Source organism: Diospyros lotus, chromosome 5 (genome assembly GCF_014633365.1).
Source record: "Diospyros lotus cultivar Yz01 chromosome 5, ASM1463336v1, whole genome shotgun sequence".
NCBI lineage: Eukaryota > Viridiplantae > Streptophyta > Magnoliopsida > Ericales > Ebenaceae > Diospyros > Diospyros lotus.
The window spans coordinates 2,049,353-2,071,221 of record NC_068342.1 but is presented as its reverse complement, the minus strand read 5'-3'; the positions used below and the strand labels follow the sequence as shown (position 1 = coordinate 2,071,221).

Below are 21,869 nucleotides of genomic sequence, written 5' to 3'. Positions count from 1 at the left end.
TTGAATTAAACTTGAATTAATCTGGATTTAAGCACCAAAATCATCCATTTTCACGTTCACGCGAGCACTGGAATTTCTGTAATTGCTCACTGTTCGAACCAGCATGAAAAATGCCCGATTTGGGCTTTAAAAAGAGGCAAAAAGCAACGGCTGAGGCGCGGCCACGTGGCAGCGCGCGGGTGGCCGCTGGAGGCCACTGCCATAGACGAAACGACGTCGTTTTTGGACGCCTGGGCTGAATTAAAATCGGCCGAATTTCACTGCCTCGCGCGCATGCTCGCCCGCGGATTCGATCCCGTGCCTCGCCCACGGCTACCCTCGCGCGCGACCGCTTGCGCCCGCGCCCGCCTTTACCCCTATGGGGCCCCCCATTAAATTTAAAGGGGTCTTCGGCCCCTTTTGCGGAAAATGCGCCAGCCCCCCTCCAACTTCCTTTAATTGCACTAACGCCCACTTAATTAATTACATTAACTCCCGAAATTTCTGAAAATCCCACTATTGAATTTCTTTTAATTTTCCTGTAATTCCAGAAATTCCTAATACAAATTAATTAATTATTTTAATTTCTTATTTCCTTAAAATCACATAATTAAATTTTATTAAATCACAACAAATTATTTTAATATTTTCTTTAAATTATATTATCACACTGCGTCAATAATTAATTTAATTCTTAATCATGGGTCACTACAAATCCTACCCCCTTAAAAGAATTTCGTCCTCGAAATTCGCACTCAATCCATGACCTCAAGATACACTCATAACTCTCATGATATTGCCCAATATCTCGTTCAAGACATTCCATGTCATCATTTTCCAATTCTCTCAAGTCAAAATCTATTACACATCCGATTTGACTTAATATACTAGCATATCTTCCCAATTGGAACACGATATGACCATTAATACCTTAACTCGCTTAAGGAACTTCATCAATCAAATTACCTACAACCACAAGGTTTACCTATTACAATGTCATAATCCAACTGTTCCTCAAAGCTATCTCACATATCATCCTGAGGCAAACTCAAAGGTTAGAGATATTAAATCTCAATGATTAACTAGTTTGCCACACAAATCTCACTGCACTGCAGCTAACTCCAAGTGCATTCGGTAACGATAGGAGTGGGGCCATCCTCGAGAAGCTAATATTCGATAACGTGACCTAGACCTGTCACGTACTTACGACGCATCGGAACACGGAAACGATACGACATCCTCAATCAAGAATTCAGCAACAATATCCTTTAGTCTGACTTTTGCCAACTGATTCTTAACCAGATACACAACATTTTCTCGGTAGTACTTTCTCCCACAATTGGCCGCTCACGCTCGGGGTCCCATCAATAAGTATGGGTAGCCAATCAGGACTCTCAAGGAATAAACATTCTTCATTCAATACATCCCGAGATCTAAAATGTCACTAGATCTCCCCTCCTTAAGGGAATCAACACACCCAATTTTGACTTATTCGGTGACCACCAACCCTCAATCTTGACCTGCCGCCGATCTTAACTCCAAATAGCTAATTGGCCATACTTCTTCTCGATCGCTAAATATTAACCCTGACCTCCTCAAAAACCTTATACGGTAGTTGGGACTCGATCTTTAGTACCGGTGTTATTTGCTCTGTAGCCTGCGTGACTAAAAGCACCTCACTATATCAGTAACTGTTCTAATCCCCAAGGCATCTCATAAGTCTTCTCAAAAATGAAAAGCAACTTAAAGATGTGGGTTAAGCGTTCCTCTGAATGGCATAACAAGCTATCTCATGTTTTTGCCGATGTACCACTTGACCAGCACCCAGAGAAATCTCATCCCTTCAATTGGTCAATAACCGACCCTAGGGCATGTGGTCCGTGATCAGCACCGCACGTACTCATAGCAACTAGTACCCTTACAGCAAAACCCAACAGTTACTTAACCCTATAACTAACTTCGGTCCTAGCCATACACTCGAGTATCTCCTGCAATCTTAGAGGGGTTTTCTTATCCCTAATTCACTTTATTACGGATGCTCCACGGCAGCCCAAAACGTCTGCTACTACCGTGCTTTACCCTATTTATTATAGAAACTCACAACCTTAGTCATTCGACACGCCAATCGCGACGTCGCTTGTACTTCACTCCACCTATGAGAACTAAACACCTACACACCCTAGCCAAGTCGTGATGCTAAATCTCCAAACAGCATAACCACTGTAAACTCCAAGTTCATAAGTCCATAATAATCCCTCAATAAATTCCCATCACAGATCTCTCTTGGGACTTTGTATTAGTGTTCCGAGTTATCCATCCAGATTCGATTAAAACTTAGAGTTGATGCCCTAAACCTCCAAGGAAATGCAAACCTCTCAGAACCTTAATTTACCTTCATACCTCCTTACGTTACATATCTCCAGTCTAAATATGTACAGACAGTTTAAACCATCAACTACCACAAGCTACCACATTACCCAACCTTTAGTTTTCCATCTCAGTACACCCTATACACATCTCGGTACCTACGGGTCTACTAGTAACCATTGGACTCTTATAGCACATTCTCATCCTTACAAAACTCGTAATTTACAACCACACTTTTGCATTACAGCCCCCTACCAATCATACTCACAAAAACTCCCCTCGTCACCCCTGACAAAGCTCCCAAATGGCAGCTTGTTGCCTCACAGCCTTGGCAAAAACATTATAATGGGAATGAAGACTCACATCATTCATCATTACTTTAGTCAGTCGCCTCCATATGTCCTTCATGTGCTCACGGGCAAATAGGACTTGTCTCTCCGACAATCCCCAAAAATCTCGTGAATCGTCTCTTGAGACAACTCATCAAGCTAATACATATAACTCACTAGGTACTCCTCTTCGTCTTGCCCGCCTCCCCATCTAGAAGCAAACTCCTATTCCCACAGTCACCATAAATACTCCAATACCGGGAGGTCTTTCGGATTGGGTAGAGGTACACTGAGATCTAGGCCTCCAGGTTCCATTGGGAATACTCAAAATCTACATATAAAATCAAATATCAGGCAAATTTATTAAAGCTATGCCAACCTCTTACCCTAATCACCTAGGGCAGGCACAAGTCCTAAAGAAATCTCATTCATGCCACTTCACGGTTCCTTCCTAATGTGCATTTATCACCCTTGCACGAATATAAATTGCGACACGATCTATCACACGAATCAGCAAAACACAACTTGACGCAGCCTGAACCTATTCAATCCACCTAGACCTTCCTAACTCTACCCGACAACCTTGGTGTACAGGAACTCGTCCCCAAAATTGACTCAAACTACGCTCTGATACCAACATTGTAAGCACCCCTGCCCGGATATCCCCAACCACCTGGACTACCTGAACGGGAGCGCCTACGGGAGGAGAAAAATAATGAAACACGAGACAAAGACCACCTCGGCATGCATACACGAAAATAAGAACAGCGGAAGCAAAGCTCAAGACATGCATGCACTATGGGTACCCCGCTAACACAGCGGTCACAAGATAAATAAATAAACACAAACTCCTGTGCCGACATACACAACACTCGAGAGAACACCTGGCACAGTACGAAATAATAGAGCAAATTCTACTTAGACATCAGAGTGGATAGGGATCGACGAGACCGCCTGTACACCACACCGACTCTGCCGTTAAAGCTGACACCCTTGCTATGGCCCACGCCGCCACTACCTGGAATGATGGAAAGTAAGGTGAGTCGAGAGACTCAGCAAGCATAAGGAAAAGAAAGGCTGTAGGCTGAGTATAACCAAAAAACTCTTCCCAAAATAAACCCCCAGGTACACACAAGCCATGAGACGCTACAACACAACAGCTCAATAGTATAACAAAATAAAAGCACATACCGGTCCTTGGGGCTCACATAAGACACTTGGCACCCAAGTCCCATACCAACCTGTCGCTGCCCTGAAAGGCAACAAGTGTCTCCACAAACCTGCGCGCGCTGTCCCAGGCCGGTACTCCCGTCACCTGTATCCGTCGGTACTCCCGACAACCGAGCCATAGGCTCCCTCGGAACGGTACTCCCGTCCGAGAACTAAATACTATCAGTATCCATGCAATGCACATAGAAATGCAATGGCTTAGTGAGCATCAACGTGATACAATGCACCCATACATCCAGGCATCAGGCCATGCTCCGCCCACATAGTAAACCACACGCCATGCATATGCTCGCGCTGGATGCAACCTAACCAAACTAGAATGTCCGTGTCCAAGCATTCTCAATAAATGGATATCCCAATATGCATCCCGTACCCATGTGCATATCAAATCATGAATAGTAATACAATGTATCTAATCATGCAGTAAATCACATACCGGCAGAGCTAGTCAGCAGTGCCCGGCACCGATCAACGGCCAGTGACTAGGGGTGTCCACCCGACGGTCCACATCAAGGCTGTACCATAGTCTACCCCAACGTCACCAACAACCGACCCCTGCCCCACTGCTCAATAGCTCTAACCGAACCATAAATAAATCTGAGAAAAATCGTAAATAAAACCCGCACGACTAGGAACCTAGTTCCCCAACTGGGTTCAGCATCATTCCGAAAGGAATAGGGGCGGTACTAACCCCCGTAGGCTCACAACGAATAAAATTATAGAAGCCTCAGATTTAATTTAAATTAAAACAAATGAATAATAATTCAACCAATAAGGCAAGGTACCGAATTAAAGTAAAGGAGGTGATAAAATACAGGAAATCACGGGGTCTTCCACGGGAATTAAAGATCAGGAAGAGAGGGTTAAGAGCTTGCCTTTACACGGCCGTTTCTTCTCTTTCTTGCACTCCCGCTGCGAAGTAAAACGTTCAATAGCGATTAATAAATCCATGGCTCGTATTAATTAAATCTAACCGCGTAATATAAATAATTTAATAGCCTAAAATCCCACGTAGGTGCACCACAATTAAAATCCCAACGAGTCTCGCATTTATTTTAAATTAATTCACACTAATAAAATCCTCGAAGCCACCTTCATAAATTAAATTTAAATCAAACGACTCAAAATTCTATAATTAATAAACGAGCCGAAACAGACGAAGGGAGGTCAAATAATTTGACAACGAAAGTAACGACGAGATGGGTGAAAAGAACTTGTCTTAACAGAGATATCCTTAGGCTTGTTTCGACTCAACACGGTAAAATTTATACAAACTGCAATATCCCAATTAATTGCTAAAATTAACAAAATTGGACGCAAAATGAAATTCTGACCGTACAGAATATTAATTACTAGCTGCTCTACATACCTGGGTAATTAAAACTTGAATTAAACTTGAATTAATCTGGATTTAAGCATCAAAATCATCCATTTTCACGTTTACGCGAGCACTGGAATTTCTGTAATTGCTCACTGTTCGAACCAGCATGAAAAACGCCCGATTTGGGCTTTAAAAAGAGGCAAAAAGCAACGGCTGAGGCGCGGCCACGTGGCAGCGCGCGGGTGGCCGCTGGAGGCCACCGCCATAGACGAAACGGCGTCGTTTTTGGACGCCTGGGCTGAATTAAAATCGGCCGAATTTCACTGCCTCGCGCGCATGCTCGCCCGCGGATTCGATCCCGCGCCTCGCCCACGGCTGCCCTCGCGCGCGACCGCTCGCGCTCGCGCCCGCCTTTACCCCTATGGTGCCCCCCATTAAATTTAAAGGGGTCTTCGGCCCCTTTTGCGGAAAATGCGCCAGCCCCCCTCCAACTTCCTTTAATTGCACTAACGCCCACTTAATTAATTACATTAACTCCCGAAATTTCTGAAAATCCCACTATTGAATTTCTTTTAATTTTCTTGTAATTCCAGAAATTCCTAATACAAATTAATTAATTATTTTAATTTCTTATTTCCTTAAAATCACATAATTAAATTTTATTAAATCACAACAAATTATTTTAATATTTTCTTTAAATTATATTATCACACTGCATCAATAATTAATTTAATTCTTAATCATGGGTCACTACAGAATAAATCAAAATTATCGGTTCGCTTTAGTTCAATCTAAGAGTCGGTTCGACTTGGTTTTCAAGTTTGACAATTTTGATTATTTTGATTCGGTTCGATTTTCATATTAAAAAAAATAAAAATAACCGAACTAATAAAAAATGATGTTATTTTTTATTTTTTTTATTGGTTCAATTTTTTTTTTTATATTTGTTCAGTCGATTTGGTTTAATTTTTGATAAAAATTAATTTTTTTGGTTTAAACATTTACCGAGCAGACCGAATGCTCACCCCTATAAGTTGTAATTCTATTGATTGATGAAAAAATGTACCATGTTTTAAAATTAAAAATAAGGTATAATAAATATAATTTATCTTAAAATAAAATACACTTATTGTAAATTAACTAGTACAATGTGTGAAATTACCTGATAAAATATTTCAAAACACGACAATTTTGTCATCAACAAACAATAAGAGTGGTTAACTTTTTCATAAATATTTTCATTTGATTTTGTTAGGGTATTTTTATATTGTTTTTAGTTAGAATATATCATACAAAAAATGGATAAGTCACACTATTAGTTTATGAATTAACTTTATACTTAATAATAAATTAGTTACTGTAATTTGTTAAAATAATAAGAATTAACAAAAACTAGGATAATATATATTGATATAAAGTAAAAAAATATATCACTTATTGTTAAATTTAACACGAATCTCACGTGATTTTGGTATTTATGTCATCGTATATATTAAAATTAAAATATAATTATTAATTTATTACAAAATATAGAAAGTCAAGAACTGGTAATATAATTTATTCCATAAAAAATTAAATACCTTGCCGGCCAAGTTGCAAATTAAACAACTAATAACAGAATAAAATAATGTAGCGGCCCTACTTGGACTCCTCCCACTAATAATGACATCTTTCTTATAATATTTTGTTAAGAGAATCATTAGCAGTCCACTAAACTTAAATACATATATTTAATACTTAAAATAAGGGTAAGGACAAAATGGTCATCTTGCACATTCTGAACATAATTTTTTTGGGAAATTCTATAAATTCAGCCATGCCTTCTCTCTCTACAGCAACTTTTCATAATTGCTCTTCACACCATCACTCAATTAGTCTTTGCAACTAATATTTTTTTCAAAATACCCTCTTATGTGCTACTATAATAGAGCCATATCATAGCCATTTTTTCCCCCTCAAACCCTAACAACCAATTGAATCGGCCATCGGTATATTGCAATAAAAATATATTTCAAAAAGGTAGACGTTCATTACACATAGAACACCTAAACCCTTAGATTTAAATTTTTTATAGAAGACAAAGTCGAATAAATAGAGGAAAAAAATTAGTGGCCATGGCAAATGCTTGGGTTTGGAAATGAAATTCTATGTTCTTGCTATGACTTACGATTATTTTATTTCTAATTCTATGTTATGTGTTTCTCTTCCTATTTCTCTTAATAATTATTTTCATAAATATAAGAATGATTAGAAAAATTTAGAGAATGAAACCTTTTACTATTTGAGAAGTCATTTGAGTTTGTGTTTTTTTTTTCTTATTCAATATTGAATTATTGAGTAATATTATAAAGATAAAGAATAAGTAGACATTTGATTTTAATAATAATATTGATCTTTATATATCCTTATTACAAGAAAACTTCTTCTTTATGTTTGTAACATTACTCAAAACTTCAATATTGAACAAGAAAAAAATAACACAAATTCGAATAACTTCTCAAATTGCAAAGGAGTTCATTCTCTATTTTTTATTATTATTTCCATATTTATAAAATAATTATTAAACAAAGAAAATAGAAATAAAAATAGAACAACCGTAACTCATAAATAAGCAAAAATCAAATCTCCAAAGCAAAAACTCTTGAATCCTAAGATGCGGGAAGAAACAAATTTAGCGAACTTTGCAAACTCTTAAACTCTAGAGTTCCGGAGAAAGCAAATTTCCTAAACTTTAAGATGCGAAAAGAAACAAACCTCTCGAATTATAGAGTTCGAGATAAAGCAAAACTAGGTGAGTAAGTGGAATAATAGAGGGTAAAAATGACTTTTTGCTTTAAGTTTGTTTGTCATATGAGAATGTTGATGTGGAGAGCAAAAGAAGTTGTTGTATATAAAATTTTCCAATTTTTTTTACGTAGTAGTAGTAGTATTAAATATGGACTAGAAATATATATGTATTTAAAGTTGAATTATTTCATTTGAATTAAAAATTAAAAATTAAATTATTATTAATTTTATTTGGATTCGAGTGTATATTAATGTCAGTATATATATATTTTAAATTTATATTAAATAAAAATAAAATTAATTTATTGGACCAATGTGGATTATATTGGATCAAACTAGACCTTATCAATCCTATTCGCCAAGTATTGGAAAAGTATTTAGTATTTAAATTAAAAGATTTTCAATCTCGATTTAGTCCGATTACATCTTTCTATAAGTGTGTTCACTCAGTTCAAAACCAGTCTTAAAATAAATTGAATTGGATTGATATTGAAATTGATAAAAAATTCAATTCGATTACGAGACCAAATAAAGACAAGACTATATCAAATCCAAATCGGTCCAATTTACATGCCTTATATATACATATTGCATATACGAAATCTATAGTATATAGATTATAGTTGAATATCTATTGTATTATTTGGTTTTTGGTTTAAAATCGTGATTAGATTGGAAATAAATAGAAGATTGATATTTCAAATTTTTCAAATCAAAGTTCGACTGAACTTATTTAATTTTGGATCAGATTGACTTTTTTGATCTAATTTTTTTGTTTAAACTAATATTTGAACATCCTTATGTGTATTATACATTTTATTAAATCAATATTTATCCCCATAAATAATGCTACTACTATATTAGAAATTAGATTAGATTTACATTATTTAGAATGCCTTTAGTTTTTTTTTTTTGATTTACCTGGGGTATTCAATGTTTGTCCGACCAATCCCTAGGAGCAAGTGATTTTCTCTCTGATGTACTTTCTGTGTAAATTCAGATGCGGTCATAGTCTATACACACTTAGAGTTAGACATTTAGGGTGGTCCATGCGAGATTTATCGTTTTACTATTATCTTCTAACTAAATGCTATATTCCAGCAATAATTTTGTCTTTTAAATCGTTGCACCGACTCAAACTCTAATATTTCATGTGAAACTCAAAGTGCTTTACTATTGTATCATGCACATGAGGGTTGCCTTTAATTTTTTTTTTTTATTATTCTGGGATATCTAAGCTTTCGTCCAATTAATCTTTAGAGATAAGTGACATTCTCCTTAACGTATCTCTAAAGTAAATTTAAATATAAACACAACTTATATATGCTTGACCTGGACATTTGGCTGAGCCCTTCCACTGATATGGAGACCTTAAAAATTATTTTTTTAATATTTCATGAAAATCATCTTATTGACTTACCTTACTATTGCGTAATGCCGTGCGGATTATATATATATATATATATATATTTTTAGTTTAATTATTATAGCTGGCGTAGGGCGTAAAACTTCCATTTGAGATTCATTGTTAAATTGCGGAACAGACCCGTGAGGGCAAACTGCAAATAGTGATTTTGCCTCAAAAGTGGAGACTACGAATAAGACAAGCGGGGGAGGCCGTAGTTAGTTGCAGGTCAACTTGATTTCCTGTCCGGCTGTCTCTACCATGCAAGAGTTTCTTTGGCTGATCGGGCTCCTCGGCTGAGCGCTTCATCTTCAACTGAATCTCCTTCGTTTTGGCAAAAGAAACGAGAAAGGATCGATTTGACGCCTTTCTTCTTCTTCTTCTTCTTCTTCTTCTTCTTCTTCTTCTTCTTGTGTTTGAGATTCTTCAAGGCTAGAGATGCAGAGTAAGTGAGACCTTTTGGTTTGGAAATCGGATCTGAATCGGACAGGTACTTCTTCTCTCTTTCTGTGCGATCTAGTTGTGTTCGTTCTTGCTTTTGATTTCCGTGGATCTGCGAACTTGCTTTGATTCTAGGTTTCCTTTCCCTTCCATGGAATCTGAACGGACTTTACGAAGATATAATTTTCATGAAACTTAGTTTTTGATTTTTCGAAGAATTATAAAAGAATTCTAGGGTTTTTTTGTGTGTGGTAATTTTCCTAAAGTTTCTGAATATTTTATAAATTAAGAATTTCGAAATACTATTTGATTATTTCTTTCAGGAATGGAACTATTCCGTAATGCCAAGGCCGTCTGCCTTCGGGGCCCAGGCGGCTGGTATCTCTACGCCAGCGAAGGCGGAGTTTCAGTAACCGCTAAGCGAGATGGCCTTGGCCTGAGTGTCCGGTGGAGTGTGGAGGTGGTGGCCGCCAATAATATCCGGCTACGGAGCTGCTACGGCAAGTACCTAACCGGCCTCCCCGACAACGTCTTCCAGAGCCCACCTGAGGAATTGTTGCCGTCGGCGAATTGGGAGCCCATTAGTGAAGGCGGCAACAACCAACTGGTGAGGCTCAAGACCAGCGGGGGCTACCTCCTTATCGACAGGGGCACTGGCTCTCTCCCTTCCGGGCACAACACCAGGGTGGTTTACCTCATCCGTAACCCTAAGCGCAACCGTGCCACCAAAGATGGGACCCCCTGGGAGGTTGTCGTCGTCGAATGGATGGGCTTGCCTTCACCATATTATTCTGCTACGTCTTCCGGTTTTACAAGAAAAAAGGTCTAATCCATATCACACATTCATGGAGTGAGCAAGCCCTTTTTAATCAAATGGCATGTGACGGTACTAAATTTTTTTAAAATATCACTTTGAATGCTTTATCATTTTATTATTTAAGAGAATACTTATTTGGTATATAAAGTTTTTTTATTTTTCAAAATGTCTTTTATATATAAGTTTTTTTTGTTTTACTTGAGAGTGATATATAGGACGGCTGCATAGGCCACTCATCTAATAATTTTAAAAGAAAATTTTGATTTTCATGTTTTTGTAGAATTATCTCCTAGCAAAGAAAAAACAGCTGGTTAACTTGCCTTCTTTAATTTATTTCCCAGAATCATGTTATGATGTCTGAAATTTAAGCATGAATTTGGCACGTTTAAATAAGTCCCAGCCGATATTTCTAAGCACTGTTTCAAGTTTTTTATTTTTCCTCTGTGAAAGTACTCTCCAAAAGAAATGAAAGCATAATGAAACTAATGTTTATTATTTGGAGTTTCCACTGTTAACGACAATGTTTCTGAAACCAGTGAATATGAATTTCAAAAGTGCTACCAAGAGAGCATGAATTTCCTATCCTCTTTCCTTTTTTTTTTTTTCAGAAAATAAATTTCCTAGCTTAAACTACACATCTTATAAATTCTACTGGAATTTTCGTGCATGTGCACCAATATCGTATGTTGGGTTTAGATCTTGATTTTGTTGTGTTTTCTGGCTGCAGTTGAGTGAGATTCTGGCTACCAATGAGCGGGTTATATTTTACCGTATAGCAAATGAATTTGGCAGTGTTGATGAGGGTTTGGAGGAGTCCAATATAACATTTAAGGGTTCTGTGGCTCATGAGTTGACTCAGAGGCTGGAGGATAAGACTGGGCTTAGGGATATCATTCTCTGCTCCCAGAATGCCTTGAATGGGAAGCTTTATCGGCTTCACTCACTGCTTCCTCCCTACATGATTATGCACGTTGTGATAGTTCAATCCTCATCAAAATGTAAGGTTATTTCTTCATTTATATATTTTTATGGAGTATATATGTAGTTGTTTATGTCTCGTGCTCGACATATTTGATATGCAATGTGAATGCAGTTGCATTTGGTATATAAAGTTGTTTGGTATAATCATATAAATTTGTAACTAATTGAACACTCAATAATTCACTTGTGAAAATGATTAGAAACAGTAAGGATGCTCTCAAGATAGCCCTCAATGGTTTTTGATTCCAAAGGAGCATAGAATAATTGTTTTTGTCTTGTGTTTTGTAGATTAGTGTAAGAAGTACAGGTACAAGTATGGATATGGATACAGATACAGAAACAAACACGGGATATGGCAATTTGAAAAAATAATGTACTTGTATCTTTTATTGTTAGAGTTTATACACATAATAACTAGAAACATTGGAAATGTTGAGAAAATGTTGCTAATCCAATATTATGAAGATGCCATTCATTTTATAATAATAGTATATACAGAGCTATTGAAAATATACCACTACTCTTAACATAAAAATACCGTTAAATCCAAAATATTGATAATGTAAATATCATTCAACGTAAAAAGTGGAAAAATAACTATTTTTATTAGAGTTTTAATTAGGCTCAATTGTGTTTTTTATATCACTTGTTGGGAACATCTGAAACAATGAACCAATAGTTCTGATACCAATTTTTAGGGAACAATGTAGGATCTCTATACTACCTGTTGGGATTTAGAGACACATAAAATTAAAGAGAGGCAGACAGCTTCTGTCGCATTCACACTGCGAAGTTTGGGTAATTGCATCCCCTGGGCCTGGTTTTCTTTAACTCCCATTAGGCCCTTCTTCTTAAGTCCTTAACTTTTGCAGATTTTGTGAAAGCCCAACCTCCTTTAGGTTGTCTCTTTTCACTTGCAAAATACCCTCAAGATGGTAATCAAAGTTACCAGAATGCCCTCAGGCCATTTTTCTTTAGAAAAATCACCACCTCTTATTTTCTGAATTTTCTTAAAACTCTCAGGTATTATAGGCAATATGTTGGATGCATGGGATAATACTCTTACTTTACCTTGTATTTTTTTATCCATGCATTTTGTATCACGGTGAGACAAAGCAATAGAGGAATTGAATGTACATAGTTTTTGAAACAAACATGGGAATGGACCTTGAAAGGAGAATGGTGAGTTGCTGGACTATCAAGCCCTGTAATAGCATGGCAATATTGCCCTTCTTGATTTTCTTATTTATTTGTTTCCAAGTAAAATGTGGGTTGACTTTGAATTGAAATTCTGCAGTTGCAGTAGATAGTGGATTGCTTCATGTGGAGAAGGGGAGGGATCCTGAGGTCAAATTGTCTACGGATAAGAAAGGTAGCACAACTAATAATCCCTTTCCCCTAGTGTTTTCTGAAAAATTGCTTTCTCAAGCTCTAGATATCATTCTCTGATTTTGTTTATTTAAAATGAATCTGGATTTGAATGTTCATAAAGATGCACACTACTTCTGTTTTGAAGCCAGAATCATGAGCGTGAACCATATGGGTTTCACATTCCCTCATTTTAGTCATTTTTTGTCTGTCTATGGTTTGGTTTGAATGGTTATCTTCATGTATTCCTTCTTTTGGCAGTGTGTGGAAAAGTTGAAAAACAAAAGAAAGAAAGACTCGCATTGCCACGTATGAGGTTTGTGGACAGAGAATTTGGAATGGCAACATATGGTTCTTTGATTGGATTAAGTATGAATGCTCTACAAGGACAGAAGTTGTCTGCTGCGGAAAAGCAGATTGTTGAAAACATGATTGGAAAATGTTCAGATCTGTATGAAGAGGAGAAGTTGAAGGAAATTATGTGGCTGGAAGGAAATGAAGGAGTGGGACTTTCTTTTATCTCACGACATGAAACTGAAGCACTGAAAAAACTAAGGAAGAAAGCATGGGAACTGAAGAGAAAGTTTGACTTGCTGGTTATGTTTTTGTACCCAATGAAGAAAAATGCAACGGAGGAAAGTCTGGCTTTTACTGTTGGAAAATTCCCTATTACCAATGATCTAATAAGAAGAATAAAAGCGTCCATTTTGACCAAGAATCAGCCGGGGCTAATAAAAGAAAAAACAATCTTTGACTGGCCAGACCTCTCAAGAACAGAATCACCTTGGGACCTCCCGGTCTTATCTCCTACCCAATTAATTTTTAAGATTTGGAAGCAGCAGCTTTGTGAAGTTGAAAAAGACGTGGACAAGTATGATTTTGACATTGCAACGTATCTACCTCGAGATATGGTGGAGAACATGAAAGATCCTCCAGGTATTGATATGAATTATTCAACATCAAGTACCAAACCTGCTGAGCTGACAATCTCCTCAACAAGTACCGAGTCTGCCAATGCTACTAGGACATACGAAGAGGAGATAACAGTTTCACAACATGAAATACATAAATTCACAGTCAACTCTGCTGTTCAGCAAGTTGTAAAGTATTTTGAGGCCAGAAGAAATGGAAAGATTGGAATTTCTGGTAGTGGTTGGGAGGAAGTGACTAAAGCCTTGAAAGATCTGCCCAAGATAAGAAATATGTTTGATATTGTGCAAAATGTCTCTCTCTCAAACTATGAGAGCATCATGCAGCTCCAACAGAATGTTGAAGAAGTACAGGGACCTTCAAGTGTTCACAGTTCCCTTGGCAGGCCTTCCCGCATCTTGCTTCTCGTGGATTACATTGATCAACGGATTGATGTAGATGACCTGGAATTCTTTGACTTTTCTGATAGTGTATGCATTGTACTGAATACTCGACCAGAGAATGTTAATGAGATATTAGCGTTAAATCTGGAGATCAGGTTGGAGGATTGTCTACTACCTTGGAACTTATTTTGCAATAATGTGGGAAGAGTACTTGTTGATTCTTACGATCTCCAACAAAAGGCCATGCGCTTGGTTGAAGAATGCCATGGCAATTTAATTGCTATCATTCTGCTCGCAAGGATTTTAAAAGGTACAAAAGATTGTAGTGTCTGGGAGCTCGCGCTTCATGAATTAATGTGCCAACAATCTTCTCTTTTTCTGCAAGGGAGTGGTGTCATCCTAATTAATGTATTAAGATTCGCCTGGGAGCGTATGAGCACAGATGCCACCAAGCAAAATTGCATTAGATACTGTTTGTTGCAAAATCGAAATAAAATTGTCAGGGAGGCTTTGATTTACCAGGGCGTCCGGAGCGGTTGGATAGAAACAGTTAATAAAGGAGAAGATGTTCTAAAAGAACTGACGTCTTCCTTCTTGCTGGAGAATATTGGCGAATTCAACTTTCTAATGCGAGCAGAGATTAGACTTGCATTAATGAATATACTTGTAGTTGGTAAGCTTCCATCATATCTAGATCATGGGGATATAGGACCAACAAAGACACTAGAGATGATGAAGTGGGTTGACAAGGAGAGAAACCAGATGAACAGCAAGTTGTCTGAGTTGCCAGAATGTCCTTATTGTCCTTCTCTGGAAAAGTTATCCTTGCAGCAAAACTATGATCTGATGGTAATTCCTTCCTCGTTCTTTTTGTGCATGCCTGCCCTCAAAGTTCTGAATTTGTCATATACCAGCATAAAGTGCTTGCCAGAGTCTATTTCCAAATTGGTTAACCTAGAAGAGTTATTTTTGCGGGGTTGTGATCTATTAATGGAATTACCAATTGAAATTGGTGAACTTGAGAAACTTGAATTATTTGATCTTGAAGGTACTCCATTATCATATTTACCAGAGGAAATTGGGAAGATTGACCAATTGAGAAGCTTGAAGGTTACCTTAAATGTACGTGCAAACCTTATACGAAAAAGTAAGGATGTAAGTAGAATAGTTCCAATGAAGTACCTGTTAGAACGAACTCAATTTAAAGAACTAAGCATTGATGTGCATCCGGATGGTAATTGGTGGGATATTGAAGTGACAAGCATTTTAAGTGAACTACCCAGCTTTAAATGTCTGAACACTCTTAAATTGTATTTGCCCAATGTTGAAGCATTGAAGCACATCAGATGGTACGGGACAACATTGATACATCCAGCACTAGAATGCTTCAGAATCATTGTTGGACATTATTGCTTCTTATCTCGCATACCGCATGAACTTGAAGTGGAATTCAATAATTTGGAGAAGTTCGAAAAAGGCTTGAAGTATATGAATGGTGAAGGTATAATGCCCGAAATTTCCAAGTTATTGAAACGTGTCAGTGCTGTTGCACTAGAACGTCATTGGATTCTTAAGAATCTATCTGAGCTTGGCCTTAGGAATTTGTCTAACCTTAAGTTTTGCTGCTTGGCTGAATGTAATGAGCTCCAAACCATCATTGATTCTGAACAGATTTCTCCAGTAGATTTGGAAGAAGATGATAGCGATGAATCTGAATCTGAATCTGAGTGTGAAGAAGAAAGTGTACTGAGTTCATTGCAGTACTTAAGTATTCACTACATGAAGAAATTGGAGAGCATTTGCAGAGGGCGAGTTAGTAAGACGTGTTTGTCTAGTTTGAAGTCCATGGCTTTGCATACATGCCTCAGTTTGACTACCATTTTTACAAAAGAAATTCTTGATAATCTTAAAAACTTGAAGGAGCTCATAGTTGAAGACTGCCCCAAACTCAGTAGCCTAGTGAGTCCTGAATGTTCCAACTCAACGTCAGATGAATATCTCCCAAGCCTTAAAAAGATATCACTTCTCGAGCTACCAGAACTGGTCAACATCTCCAACGGGTTGTGCATCGCTCCAAGATTAGAGAGCATGATCATCTTCTATTGCCCAAAGCTCAATAAACTTTCTAGTACAGATGTTTCCAGTAGAAATTTGGATGTATTTAAAGGAGAGGAGGAATGGTGGAATGCATTGGAGTGGAATGAACAAGACACAGGCCATAAATATTATTTGGCAGGTAAATTTACTCCGCTTTCAAGGGATATGGATTTGATGGCTGACTGGGAAAAAATTCGATTAACTACAACCTTATAAGCAAGGTGGAAAGCTGTCTTGACGGCCAGGTATGGTACATTTGCTGAACGAACCTTTGCTATCAGCCCTTCTCTCTTTTTATGTTCTCTACTTCCCCCATCCCTCAGTTCATTGATGCCGCTGCTGCATTTGCGTGGTTACAGCCTACAGCTAGAGTGAATGCACGGTTCCATGCCCCACCACTTTGGGATACCATGATTTACCCTAAGCCCCTGTGAATTGGAGCAAATGATGATAATTTTCTCTCCAATTGAATCATTACAATTTTAGGAGACTTGTTATCAGAGACAGGTTGTCAAAATTTATACTCCACCAACCGTTTTGAACTGGGCATTGACTAGTATATAATCTCACTCTTGTTGTGATATGAAGAATGTAGTGATATTACTTGTTACTGATATATAATCTCACTTGTTATGGCAGAAGAATGAACCTTTTTTCTGAAGCATAGAGAAGCTTTGAGTTCAGATGCTGATGATGGTTATTGCCCAAGAATGTGGAATATGGCTTGCACTGTAAAGTTTCATGTGCAATGGGCTCGATGGACATGATCATCAAATTTTGTGTATAAATCAAATCTGGGGTTTTTTTGCCACAGTTGTTACATTCAGAATCCTCTGATAATGCATTATTCAAACCCATTTTCCTGATAAATCTCCGCATGGTAACCCTTTTTTGGCTTAATAACACAAAAAAGAATTTCCTGATAAATCTTTCTTCAAATAATGAAAGATCTATAAGGTGTCCCAAATACACACATCCAAAGTTACCTTTTCGTAATCATTGCTATAGAAATATACTGTTGCAAAACGTTCCATCAAATGATCAATGTAAATGTCACTCCCTTTCGGGATCCAAAACAACAATGTAAATGTCACTACCTTTTGAGATCCAAACGTCAAAACGAAAGCATTTTTTCTGGACATCATCTACCTGTCTATAATAAAATTCTTTTAGCAAGTTACAATATATTTCCATGAGATCTTGGGATGCTTGCTTACACAGAAGTCGTCAGTTGCGTCCAAGACTCTTTTAAGTGGATGAATCATTTTTCGCTTTGATTTTTAGTTTGATGGTTTTTTGTCTAGTTGTTGATCAAGAGTGAAATATAAGGCAATCTCCTAAGCATATTTCAATCTCCTAATACTTGCTTTGCAATGTTCTAATCTGTGGGCTTTTTAAGAATTTCAGGGTCTTGCAGGATAGCTTAAAACATCTCCAAAGTTTCTTTCTCAGTCAAGTCAATGTTATTAGTTGTCCCATTGACCACCTGATTCATTTCTAGTTAAGAACAAACTTCACTAGTTGTCAAAACAACCTTATTACCTTGCTTACCATAAAAAATTCCAATCTCATCCGAACTGAAAATTTCCTTGACATCATCCTAGAATTAGTAGACATAACAAATAAGAGGAGAAATTAAGAGGGCGGCATGAGAAGAAGATAAATTATAAAACAAAAGGAAGAGAAAGTTCTTCCCAGAGATATCTATACAAACAGATTGTATGTTAATATTTCAGTATCTGCTACGGCTAAGCAAGGCAACACCCTATGTGATTTGGTTGCATGCAACAAAGCCTACAAAAAAATATCAGGCAAGGAATATCAGAATTGAACCCTTTATACATTTTGAGAATTAGGTTTTTAATGAAGCCGCACCGCTGATGCAGTCATCACCATATTTTCGCATGGTTCCCACAATTTTTTATGAGAATTCTGAAGCATGCAACTGTTCCAAGTTATTCCTGTTCATGGAGGAGATGTCTCTCATACCTTTTGACAACACTGGCTGCTCTCTTATCCGAGATAGAGGAATGGACACTTGCTCCACTGGAATATCAAGACGTTCCTTAGATTTTGTTGACTCTGTGACAAGAGTTGATACCATATGCTGCAACAGTTGAATTCTTTCTGCTTGATCGTTTGTGCTACTCTGAAGGAGCTTCGGGGATGGGATGCTGATCCGGAGCCAACGAAGGGGAAAATATCTTTCTGGAATCTGAAAGCAATTTCCGGTGGAGAGGACCCGAAGAGCATGCCGGCAAAGGATTCCAGAGAACTCAAATTGATGGCAACTGCAACTTATGATGCCTTCCTGTGGAACCCAATAGACTTTAATTCCGGCCACCATCAAGTTTTGTGTGGTGTCTCACAAGGAAGCCATCCTCCATCTGGAATGATGCATAGAGTGCAGCCAAAACGAGTTGCTCTTGGAGCTTAGAAAATGCAAAAGGTGTGAGAATTGGAGCTGCATCAGATTCCATTGGGGCCCCTGTCTTGAGGCAAATGTTTTGCAGGTTCTGCTGCGTCATTTGTTGTTCTCCTGCTCGATCTTTGAAATCCACGGCAACAGCCACCTATTCAAGCAAAACTAGAGTCAGTAGTAAGTTGCCCCAAGGGCGTAAATTAACTGCCACAGAAAGAACTCATTGGGGCTGTCATTCTTTGGGCCTCCACATTCTGGGTTTGACCCCTGATCAGGAGATAGTTCAGTAAATTAGGAGCGACTCTAAAAATAAAAATTGTTTGCCGCCCTCATATTTGCGATTGTGTTAGGGGTCGAAATTTGCTTGCTGGATCCCCTAATTTACCTCTGCTACTGGAATCGTGGGGCCGAACAGCTGAGGCACGAGTGATAGTATGTAATCTAAAAAAGAAAAGAGTCAGTAATAACAAAAAAAAAAAAAAAAGTTTTGGTGGCTGTCAAATCAAAGATCATTCCTTTTAAAATGACAGTTTAAAATCAGAGGAAACAGCAATATGGTATTATAACATTGCAATTTTGTACAAATCTAGAGGTTAGAAGAAAGTAGCTAGTGTCGATTGAAGCAAGTATTGAGGTCCTTCCATGTTATGTTGTACGGGAACGGAAATGGAAAACGTTTTTAATAGGAAACGGAAACGTAGAAACGAACATTTTTTTGAAAAAATAGACATAAATAAGGTCTGAAATGGGAATATAAAACGTTTCTAAAACGAGGAAACGGCTCTTATGAGGTGTTTCCGTGCAACATAGCTTCCATGCATTGGAGAAGCTACAAGTATGCCATCCACAAATTGACCAATAAATATGACATGATTCCCCTTCACCATATTGACTTACATCCATAGGCGATATCATGGCGATGAAAAGCGGGACGGGGGTATCACATGGATAGTAAGCAACACAACAAAGAATCATTAGCTTATCAGCAACTGTAGCCTATGTAAAAACATGAGGAAGGCCTCCATTCATTATTTGCAAGTAGTTAACTTATACAAGGGGGCTTGCCTTGGTAGCAACAGAAGCTCACAAGCTCGAGTGGGAAAACCACCTGTTTGCAAAGCATACAATACAACATAAGGAAACACAAAGGCTGTACAAGTACGAGCTTCCCCCAACTCACAAAGTGGGGAGCCTTATGCAATAAGGATGCCCCTTAATCCAAATCATGTAACATTTGAGTCGGACTAGAGATGTAAATGGGTTCCCCAATTAACCCCATTTACATTTGCATTTTAATAAATGTTCAAATACACCTTCTGTCTATGCAATGTTATTAAAGGTCAAAGATGTACTAAAATGCAAAAGGGTGTTAGAATCTAAGGCGTAAAGCAAAGCGCACGCCTAATGAAACTAGGTGCATACTAACTAAATATATAAATATATATATATATATCTTAGTTGAAGAATGAGATACAAAATAGGTCTAAACTCATAATTACATATTCACATGTATGTTATCAAGAAAATTAAAAAATTCAATATATACTAATGAAAAGAATAATAAAAAATGTCAAAAGGTGAAATTTAAAAGTCTTTAAATCAACTTAAATTAAATCTGAAATAATTTATAAGTTTTAAATTATTAATTAAGATTAACTAATTATATATTTTAAATAATCTAAAAATCATTTTTCTCGTCAAGATCAAACATTTCTATATGGAAAAAAAAGAATCATCTCTAATATCCTCTTCTTTCACATCGTCTCCCTCTCCATCTTCATAAAGTTCAAATTCAACTAGAGCATTTGAAATAATAGTTCTTTTACTCATTGTTAAATTTATAGTTGAAACAATAAATATAAACCTTAAACAGTGAAAAATTAAATAAAATAATATATAATAAAATAAAAATTCTAAAAAATAATTAAAAAAGCCTAAGGTGCCTTGAGCCTAGACACGCCCAAGTTTGCTCCCTGCCTGGAAGCATTGCAGGCGTAAAAGGTGTGCTTAGACGCCCCTTTAATAACATTATGTCTATGTCTTGCATTTTAAATTTTCATATTTATTTTAATTCAAAAAATTTTAAATAAGATTAATTGTGGACCTGTTTATAACTCTATATATGACAAGTAATGTTATCCTTGACTCATATGAACCCTCCCACCCACAAAAAAGAAAAAAAGAGCAAGTAGTAGATTCCTACACTTCTTCTAGAATGATATAAATGATGGAGACACTACTAGATAATGAAAACACCTTTGTTCATTGCCCACGATGAAAAAGAACAGCAGCTAGAAATTGAGATATAGGTATGTACACAAGTGGAATATATCGACCAATAGACAATGACAATAAGTAAGAAATTTTATAAGCAAGTCCCAAGTGTCCAATATAAAGACGAGCGCTTAGCATCAATCCAACCCCCGTCCAAAAGGAATTGCATTTATCACAAGCAAACACAACGAAGTGTGAAGCCGCGATTGTGCGCTTAAAAACCGTTGAATGAAAGCATTAATTTGCTTTGACTGGCCAGTTGCAGTCATCCCAGCAAGGAAATGGCTTCTCAAATATGGCAATGCCCATAGCGATCGCAAGGCAAACAAATTGGTTATATGCCTGTTAGTATGGAGTCCAAAGGAATTAACCATATCTCTCCACCCCAGCTCAAAATCCTCAATTGACTCCAAATTGTAAAGTTGGTAGAACTCAGCCTTCCATTCATTGTAACTCTCCCCAAGAACAGTATTAAACCAGGATGGGGACTTTGCTACAATCATCCAAATGCAGAGTGCATGTTTTGTAGCCGGCATCTCCAAGAATTTTTTTCTTTTTTAATTCTTTTCACAATTGCAGGCTTCAAGGTGTTACAAAATTGAATCGACAACAAACCACAATCAAATCAATCAGCCACACACGAACACATAATTTAACGTAAAAAATCTAAATTCAGAAAAATCACGGTTATAAAGAACAAAATATCACTAACCAAATATTGGTAATACAAAAGTGACA

The 21,869-nt window shown here is 37.2% G+C and overlaps 2 protein-coding genes across 7 annotated transcripts; one reads left to right on the top strand and one right to left on the bottom strand.

The window, feature by feature from the left end:
- Positions 1–9,572: 9,572 nt before the first annotated feature.
- LOC127801990 (disease resistance protein At4g27190-like) lies at positions 9,573–17,305 on the top strand. Of its 6 annotated transcripts, none has more exons than XR_008023241.1 (7): positions 9,574–9,908; positions 10,183–10,682; positions 11,404–11,674; positions 12,955–13,029; positions 13,287–16,680; positions 16,795–16,942; positions 17,075–17,305. XR_008023241.1 is itself a non-coding variant. In XM_052337580.1 (6 exons), the coding sequence occupies exons 2-5, from the start codon at positions 10,185–10,187 to the stop codon at positions 16,649–16,651; spliced, it is 4,209 nt and encodes a 1,402-aa protein (XP_052193540.1). In that variant the 5' UTR covers positions 9,573–9,908; positions 10,183–10,184; the 3' UTR covers positions 16,652–16,680; positions 17,075–17,305. The 6 variants fall into 6 exon arrangements, 4 of the variants coding, with proteins under 4 accessions (XP_052193540.1, XP_052193539.1, XP_052193541.1 ...); XR_008023242.1 differs by having other exon boundaries at positions 16,795–16,991; XM_052337580.1 differs by lacking the exon at positions 16,795–16,942 and having other exon boundaries at positions 9,573–9,908.
- Positions 17,306–18,356: 1,051 nt separating this feature from the next.
- On the bottom strand, positions 18,357–21,667 carry LOC127801477 (protein FAR1-RELATED SEQUENCE 11-like). Its single transcript, XM_052336680.1, has 5 exons — positions 21,308–21,667; positions 19,945–19,965; positions 19,755–19,853; positions 18,805–19,008; positions 18,357–18,746 (listed from the first exon to the last, which is right to left on the bottom strand). The coding sequence occupies exons 1-5, from the start codon at positions 21,665–21,667 to the stop codon at positions 18,357–18,359; spliced, it is 1,074 nt and encodes a 357-aa protein (XP_052192640.1).
- Positions 21,668–21,869: the final 202 nt, after the last annotated feature.

Excerpts from the sequence above, each read along its gene's own strand:
- LOC127801990 (XM_052337580.1), top strand. The coding sequence starts at position 10,185 with ATGGAACTATTCCGTAATGCCAAGGCCGTCTGCCTTCGGGGCCCAGGC. Across the intron at positions 10,683-11,403 it reads CCGGTTTTACAAGAAAAAAG|TTGAGTGAGATTCTGGCTAC; the intron begins GTCTAATCCATA and ends TTCTGGCTGCAG. Across the intron at positions 11,675-12,954 it reads AGTTCAATCCTCATCAAAAT|TTGCAGTAGATAGTGGATTG; the intron begins GTAAGGTTATTT and ends GAAATTCTGCAG.
- LOC127801477 (XM_052336680.1), bottom strand. The coding sequence starts at position 21,667 with ATGCCGGCTACAAAACATGCACTCTGCATTTGGATGATTGTAGCAAAG. Across the intron at positions 19,966-21,307 it reads ACACTTCGTTGTGTTTGCTT|GTGGTTTTCCCACTCGAGCT; the intron begins GTGATAAATGCA and ends CTTTGCAAACAG. Across the intron at positions 18,747-18,804 it reads AGATGGAGGATGGCTTCCTT|GAAGGCATCATAAGTTGCAG; the intron begins GTGAGACACCAC and ends TGGGTTCCACAG.